The 9,002-nt window shown below is 38.9% G+C and overlaps 1 protein-coding gene across 1 annotated transcript in view; it reads left to right on the top strand.

The window, feature by feature from the left end:
- Positions 1-9,002, top strand: part of LOC109429540 (serine palmitoyltransferase 2) — a 16,173-nt gene extending 7,171 nt beyond the window's left edge. Inside the window, exons 4-7 of the mRNA XM_029864240.2 lie at positions 4,428-4,573; positions 5,390-5,934; positions 6,002-6,264; positions 8,386-9,002. Coding sequence (XP_029720100.2) covers positions 4,428-4,573; positions 5,390-5,934; positions 6,002-6,264; positions 8,386-8,602 — 1,171 coding nt within the window. The 3' untranslated portion in view covers positions 8,603-9,002. The remainder of the gene's footprint in view (positions 1-4,427; positions 4,574-5,389; positions 5,935-6,001; positions 6,265-8,385) is intronic.

Here is a 9,002-nt window from a genome sequence, read left to right as displayed (position 1 = left end):
GCACTGCTAGTTAAGTTGACAGTGTTTTAGTGGAATTAACAGGAAATAGCTGTTGGTTGAGAATCATAGGTACGGTTATTAATTTTACTATGGAATCGGTAGTTTCCACAACAAAATTTATTTCGGTGTAGGCAAAGAATCATAATACCCACGCTTTTCGCACCATTCCTTTGCAAAAACGGAGAACTCACCTTCACACCATACAAAAATGCAGTCCATTACTACAAATCTAGTATTTCACCGATCGTATCTGTAGAATATGAGATGGAAAAACACGCAAAAGAACGCTCGCTGACTTGAATCGCAATAGGCCTATCGAAATCTGTTGTTTGCTAACCGTTGATAGTGAAAGTGCGCAACTCTGCAAACTAATCGTTTCAACCTTGCTGAATTTCAACCTTAGAGAATTAATCTGGCAAAGCCACAACAGTTCAACATGTCTTCCAATCGTATACATCGTTAAAATGGTTTATTACCCGATCAGGAGAAAATAGCTGAAGAATAACAAACTCAGGTATGAAAAACCGAATACCTACAACCTGAACGAGTTGTTAAGAGGCCCTGCATAAGAGGTAAAATACCTAAAATAAAAACTGGTGTGTATTCTGTGCATAACACGTGAATAACGACATCAGGTATGCCAATACCTAAAAAATAATCGACGATTTTTCCATACAAATACAGTCAGGTTTTTTTTTACGCGGTTTTCATTTACGAGGTTTTTTTTACGCGGATTTTTGAATTAACGCGGTTTTTGACGCGGATTTTTGAATTAACGCGGTTTATTTTTACGCGGATTTTTAAATTAACGCGGTTTATTTTTACGCGGTTTTTTGAATTAACGCGGTTTTCATTTACGTGAATTTTTATTTAAAGCCGGAATTTTTCCAAGCATTATTATAGAGTTTTTTCAACATATTTCTGTAGTTTTGGTGCTTAACAGCATTAAAAAGGTAGAATATGATGCAGAGTAATTTTTTGGATATCCAAGGACATCCAAACTGTTCTGAGTTTAGATCCTAAAGTCTACGTCTGTAACGGTAACTTCTTGCATTATGCAAAGCAACGATTTGTAATCTATTATGCCCAGTAAGTCTTTTGGAAGTTCAATAGACAGTTTCAGATTATACGGGATATCCTAGGTCATCCAAACTATTCTGGAGTTTAGATCCTAAAGTCTACGGGTGCAGCGGTAGCTTCTTGCATCATACAAATCAACGATTTGTAATCTATTATGCTCAGTAAGTCTTTTGAAAGTTCAATAGACAGTTTCAGATCAGTCGGGATATCCTAGGTCATCCAAACTGTTCTGGAGTTTAGATCCCATATTCTACGGGTGCAGCGGTAACTTCTTGCATTATACAAAGCAACGATTTGTAATCTATTAAGCCCAGTAAGTCTTTTGAAAGTTCAATAGACAGTTTCAGATCAGTCGGGATATCCTAGGTCATCCAAACTATTCTGGAGTTTAGATCCTAAAGTCTACGGGTGCAGCGGTAGCTTCTTGCATCATACAAATCAACGACTTACTGAACATCTCTAAATTTAATAGACAGCATCAGTTCTGTTGAGATGTCTAAGGACATCCAAACCGTTCTTGGGATTACATGAACTTTTTTCATTGTACAAATCTACGATTTGTAATCTATTATGTCCAGAGATTATTATTATATCTATTATTGTATCTATCAGATAATTATGTCTATTATGTCCATTTCTGGCTGTTCAATTGGCTAATTTGGAATATTTTAAAACTATTTTGGAATAATTATTGATTTAAACCCTGTCTAATTATGTATAGTTACTATTTTTAGCTTGAGAAACTACTGTCATAGCCATAGACTTCAAAAACTGAGTTCCAGAACACTTAGGATTACCTGGAATATCCCAAATTTGTCTAAGAATGCTTTGTGACCTTTAACTGTCAACCCTCGAGCAATCGCGCTGTTGTATTTTGTACAACACGTTGAAATAATCTCGCTTTTCGTGTTCAGTAATTAGCGTGGTGTCGACGGTGGTGGGCACCCGCGCGAGTTACGGAAGGTTAAGTGAACTTGATTTACTGCCTGTACTTCGACACTTATGCGACAACTGTGAGATGGAGTCTTAACAACCAGTGTTGCAAAACTTCATCTCATTCATTTGAACATTAACCAACAAATCTTTTCAAACATTTTTACTTCTATTCATGTTCAAAACGATTTCATTCAATCAGGACACCTATCAAATGAGAAGCGAATCCTTGTCAATTGAATACATTGTCACTTGAATGAGAAAACCCTGCAAAATTCCGCCAGACTGAAAAAATATCGAATGTCGGGTCAAAGTTGGGTCAATTTTTATCGAATGTTGAGCCACTGTTGGACCAACATCAACCAAGTATTGGGTCCATGTTGGGTTTGGTGGCCAAAATAAAAATAGGTGAATGATAGGTTGATGTCGGGTTTGACGTCATCAATGATGGTAAAAGCTTTAAACCTTTAAACAATAGCTTGGCAGTTTGTGTAATTTGTAGACATTTTGAGTGACAAGCAAAAATCTTAAAATGTTGTCTTAACATAATTCGTTGAGTTCATTTTTTAATATAAACTTAAGAAGGAAATTATTAAGTTAAAGTTATAAAACATGGTTTTCATTTACGCGGATTTTTGAATTAACGCGGTTTTTTTTACGCGGATTTTTGAATTAACGCGGTTTTTTTTACGCGGATTTTTGAATTAACGCGGTTTATTTTTACGCGGATTTTTGAATTAACGCGGTTTATTTTTACGCGGTTTTTTTTACGCGGTATGTATCCCCCGCGTAAAAAAAAACCTGACTGTAGTGGTTTTTCCATAACTGAATAATACCTCAAGTAGTCCTCAACACCAAACCAATAACTCGTTGAAGTATTTTATCAATACCCATAAAATACCAAGATTAATTATTTTCAATACCTGGGTAACCGACCAATACCTCATTTTGGTATGATACCTGATTTTGGTGTGAATTTCCGCAGTAGGCGTAGCCGCGTGCAGACGTGTTTTGTTTTGCTCGTCGCGTTTCTTTCGCGTTCGCCAATTTTTGTGTGATTCTGCTGACGGTTTGGCTGGTGCTACGCCATCCGGATAGCTTCCGCGTGTGAAAGAGTGCTTATTCTGCGAGAATTTTTCATAGTGAGAAAAGGATTGATTGATTTCGAAACAAATCATAATTTCCAAATGAATCGTGCGATAGCGGGGAGTTTAAAAGATTGTGTGTGTTTGAATGCCGCTGCTAAAGTAGTTCTGGTTCGGAAACGGTGCTGGAATTCGTTTCGAGAGTGTAGGAATGTGCCGTCTGTTTCGCGTTGTCACGTAAACCGGTCAATGATGGCGCTACGCCTTCCAGTAGTTTTCCATTGTAAAGTTTTTGTAAAGACACTAAGGCTGCAGTTTTGTTTCGTGTTTTTTGTATGTGGCTATTAAACTACCGCCATGCCATCAGTGATTCGCGAGGGATTACAGAATCATCCCGTGTGGCTTAACATTCATAATTTTGTGAGAGCTAAAGTGACGTGTGTTCAAATGATGACTGACTGCAAGCGCAACGGTGGCGAGACGCAGAGGAAGCCTGACTGCACAATGAAGACGTTCCCATGGTGATGGCAGCGCTATCTTGGATTGGATGGATTCCGGTGAGAATGTTCTGATTACTTTTACTACAACAAAAGGAACTAAATACGTGCCAGTTTCAAGGATTTTCTTTGAATCAGGAAGTGTGTTTGCATTATCATTATCCAAATGATGGTGGTAATGTACACATGCGGGGCTTATTGTTAGTGAAAGTGGCTTCTGAATGGACGTGTCTCTCCAGCCATTCTGAAATGGGTCTCTGAATCTGCAATAGAGCTATCACCTTCTAACTCCCGGACTAAAGCTTTTTGCAATAGCATCAAAATGATATTGCAGAAAACTTTCTTCCATAATACCACTGCCGGACAGTGGGGGTTAGTTGGATCACACACACACATACCTGATTTTGGTATGCTGCAGTTATGTGTCAGTTATGCGTTCCTGCTCGGGTATGTATTATCTTAACCTTTCGGGATGCGCGCTTGTTTGAGCCTAAAACTGCACCGCGCTCGCGCTGTGTACGAGAACCGAGGTTTTTTGGTGGTGTTGTATTTTTTACAACGGCGCGCGTCCTGAAAGGTTGAATGTGATGTAGTGCAAATATATAAAATGACTAATGTTGTGGCTCAGTATTGTGGATTCAGTGTTATCTATGTCAACGTTGATGAACTTGCTTATCTTTGTACGCTCAGTGGCGTACACATTATAGAACTATACTCAACAGCCTCATTTCCAATTTGTTATGGTGCATCACTCACTTTCAAATCGTCGCAAGAACCTTTTGCCATTCGTTATTTTTTTTTATTAACTCTGCTTTTCTCCCCACTTCCGTAGGTTCACCGGTACCGAGACCAGATGTCTGAACCTGGGCTCGTACAACTATCTCGGCTTTGCCCAGAACGAAGGCCCATGTGCAGACGAAGCCGAGGAATCCATCAAAGCCTATGGACTGGCGGCCTGCAGCTCACGGCGGGAAATCGGTAATGTTCCATTCTATTTCACTAACCCATAGTCCCGTAATAGGTATAGACTACACAATAATAATTGTGTGTACCGTCCGTCCGACGGTGGCTCTAATTAGATGATTGTTGACATGCAAATGGCTTTCCCCAAAGTGACCGTGACCATGTTTGAATAAACTATACTTTTTTATTATGCGGGTGCGGGGGCATTAAGCGCGTGTATGTGCGACCACAGTTCAGTCAGTGTGGTGGAATGTGGTACGAGTTATGAGATAATGAATTACGTTTTTCCGTGCACTGATAAGAAATCCGCGCGCTCGCGCGCTCAGCTCGGAGCCATGCGATGAATAATGACGTGTGGGCTGAATTAGCTGAACTCGCATGGAGTCACCGTTTGCGAAAGGAAATTGACTCATTTGTTTATATTGCTTTTGATGATGTATGGGGTTTCGAATATCGGCAAATGATGCCCGCAGGTTTTGGATTGTCATCCGTTTGAAGCAGCAGGTTGATGGTGTTGTGTAATATGTGCATTGGCTTATCAACTGGATTGATTATTTGACTGTCAGATATCAGTTGAAATAGGACTCTTAGATTTCGCTGTCTAATAAGCAGGGTTGACTTCAAATGCAGGCCTGTATTCAAGATTCATCTTGGATAACCTAGAATATCAGCATCGGCACATACATTATGTGATCACGTTGGGAAACACTAATCACTATTTATCTGTAAATCTTTTACAGGTCTGAGAGCTTCACAGAAGCTACAATTCTGTTAATCAATAGGATCTCCGTAATTCCCAATAACATTCAACTACTTGACTCTTCAAAACAGGTACCAACCCACTGCACGTCGAGCTCGAGCAGCTGACGGCCCGATTCCTCGGCGTTGAGGATGCCATTGTGTTCGGTATGGGCTTCGCCACCAACTCGCTCAACATTCCCACGCTGATCTCGCCCGGCTGCCTGGTGGTCAGCGACGAGAAGAACCACGCTTCGATCATTCTCGGCCTCCGGCTGTCCGGGGCGGTCACAAAAGTGTTCAACCACAACAGTATGAAGGACCTGGAACGCGTCCTGCAGGAGTCGATTGCGGCCGGTCAGCCCAAGACTGGCAAACCCTGGAAGAAGATCCTGATCATCGTCGAGGGTGTGTTCAGCATGGAGGGATCGATCGTCAAACTGCCGGAGATTGTTGCACTGAAGAAAAAGTACAAAGCTTACATTTACCTGGACGAGGCGCACAGCATTGGAGCTACGGGGCCCTCGGGCCGAGGTGTCCTCGATTTCTACGGCGTCGATCCCAACGACATCGACATTCTGATGGGAACATTCACCAAAAGTTTCGGTTCCGCCGGCGGGTACATCGCTGGTAGCAAAGTAAGGATCATATTTTCGACATACGTGCCGCTAAGTTCTAAAAACCACGGTTTTCTTTTCCTTCCAGAAATTGATCAACTTCCTGCGAGTTCACAGCCACGCACACTGCTACGCTAGTTCAATGTCTCCACCCGTCACGCAGCAGATTCTCACCTCTATGAAGATTATCATGGGACTGGACGGCACCAACGAGGGCAGCAAGCGCATCGATCAGCTAGCCCGAAATACCAGATATTTCAGAAAGCGACTGGCACAGATCGGTGTCATCACGTACGGCCACGAGGATTCGCCCGTCGTTCCGATGTTGGTGTATCTTTTCTCCAAAATTGGGTGAGTTAATAAGAAGACAGTTTTTCAGAAGATAGATAGAAGATAAATTAGAAGACATTGTTTAGGAGGTAGTAAGATAGAAAGATAGAAAGATAGAAAGATAGAAAGATAGAAAGATAGAAAGATAGAAAGATAGAAAGATAGAAAGATAGAAAGATAGAAAGATAGAAAGATAGAAAGATAGAATGATAGAAAGATAGAAAGATAGAAAGATAGAAAGATAGAAATATAGAAAGATAGAAAGATAGAAAGATAGAAAGATAGAAAGATAGAAAGATAGAAAGATAGAAAGATAGAAAGATAGAATGATAGAAAGATAGAAAGATAGAAAGATAGAAAGATAGAAAGATAGAAAGATAGAAAGATAGAAAGATAGAAAGATAGAAAGATAGAAAGATAGAAAGATACAAAGATAGAAAGATAGAAAGATAGAAAGATAGAAAGATAGAAAGATAGAAAGATAGAAAGATAGAAAGATAGAAAGATAGAAAGATAGAAAGATAGAAAGATAGAAAGATAGAAAGATAGAAAGATAGAAAGATAGAAAGATAGAAAGATAGAAAGATAGACAGATAGACAGCTAGACAGATAGAAAGATAGAAAGATAGAAAGATAGAAAGATAGAAAGATAGAAAGATAGAAAGATAGAAAGATAGAAAGATAGAAAGATAGAAAGATAGAAAGATAGAAAGATAGAAAGATAGATAGATAGACAGATAGACAGATAGACAGATAGACAAATAGACAGATAGACAGATAGACAGATAGACAGATAGACAGATAGACAGATAGACAGATAGACAGATAGACAGATAGACAGATAGACAGATAGACAGATAGACAGATAGACAGATAGACAGATAGACAGATAAACGGATAGACAGAAATACAGATAGACAGATAGACAGATAGACAGATAGACAGATAGACAGATAGACAGATAGACAGATAAACGTATAGACAGAAAGACAGATAGACAGATAGACAGATAGACAGATAGACAGATAGACAGATAGACAGATAGATAGATAGACAGATAGACAAATAGAAAGATAGACAGATAGACAGATAGACAGATAGATAGATAGACAGATAGACAGATAGACAGATAGACAGATAGACAGATAGACAGATAAACGGATAGACAGAAATACAGATAGACAGATAGACAGATAGACAGATAGACAGATAGACAGATAGACAGATAAACGTATAGACAGAAAGACAGATAGACAGATAGACAGATAGACAGATAGACAGATAGACAGATAGACAGATAGACAGATAGATAGATAGACAGATAGACAAATAGAAAGATAGACAGATAGACAGATAGACAGATAGATAGATAGACAGATAGACAGATAGACAGATAGACAGATAGACAGATAGACAGATAGACAGATAGACAGATAGACAGATAAACGTATAGACAGAAAGACAGATAGACAGATAGACAGATAGACAGATAGACAGATAGACAGATAGACAGATAGATAGATAGACAGATAGACAAATAGAAAGATAGACAGATAGACAGATAGACAGATAGACAGATAGACAGATAGACAGATAGACAGATAAACGGATAGACAGAAATACAGATAGACAGATAGACAGATAGACAGATATACAGATAGACAGATAGACAGATAGACAGATAGACAGATAGTGTGAAGAATTAGCATTAAGTTTAAATTCACAAATACAAAGACATTAAAAAAAAAAGAAAAAGATAGACAGATAGACAGATAGACAGATCGATAGATAGACAGATAGACAGATAGACAGATAGACAGATAGACAGATTGGCAGATTGGCAGATTGAATTAAAGATTGATTAAAAGGTTGACAAATAGAAATAAAAAAAACAAGCGTTAAATATAAATAAAAACACAGAAAAATAGAAAAATGCAAAAAATATAGTAAGGTGAATGAAAAAATTGAAAAGTAGGAACGTACAACAGTAGGTAAGATGATATTAATACAAGGAGATACAAGGGGAGATAAAAAAGCAAAGATTGCAAAATACACGGAAAGATAGGAAAGAGAAAGGAAAGACACGAAGACACATATTGAAAAAAAAATCATGTTTTAATTATGAACTCTTTTCTCCAACAGTGCCGTCGTCCGTACGCTAACATCGAGTAACATTGCCGTCGTGGGCGTTGGATTCCCCGCTACGCCCATCATGGAGGGCCGGATCCGGTTCTGCTTGTCGGCGGCACACACCAAAGAACAGCTAGACTACGCCCTGTCGGTGATTGACGAAATCAGCGACACCCTTGGACTCAAGTATTCGCGGAAACCGCGCGATACGCGGACAATAGAGTACTAGTGTTATTGTTTGTTTGCCCGCCTGAGACAAACGGCGATGAATGAAGTGAGGATTGAATCACACAAACTCCGACACAGAGACACACAAACACACAAACACGCATGCATCCATAAACTTAAACACTAAGATAGAGAGAGAAAAAAAGCAAAAGTATGCCTTATTATGGTTAGACGAGAAACTGAACAAATCCACATTTTAGCGTCGACTATGCTGCCGCAATTATTTGAGGGAATTGCATTCATTGTGTATTATTATTATTTATGAAAGTGTTTTTTTTAATTGTGGTACTTTTTGTTAAAAGTTATTTCCCGTTACATTCAATAACATTTATTGTAAGATGCATTAAAGTTGAAATTGTGAAACAATACAAAATGCTACCAGCTTTGTAATAATAGTGAAA

The sequence above is a fragment of the Aedes albopictus genome, chromosome 2, assembly GCF_035046485.1.
Source record: "Aedes albopictus strain Foshan chromosome 2, AalbF5, whole genome shotgun sequence".
Lineage (NCBI taxonomy): Eukaryota > Metazoa > Arthropoda > Insecta > Diptera > Culicidae > Aedes > Aedes albopictus.
This window is presented reverse-complemented; position numbering and strand designations above follow the sequence as displayed.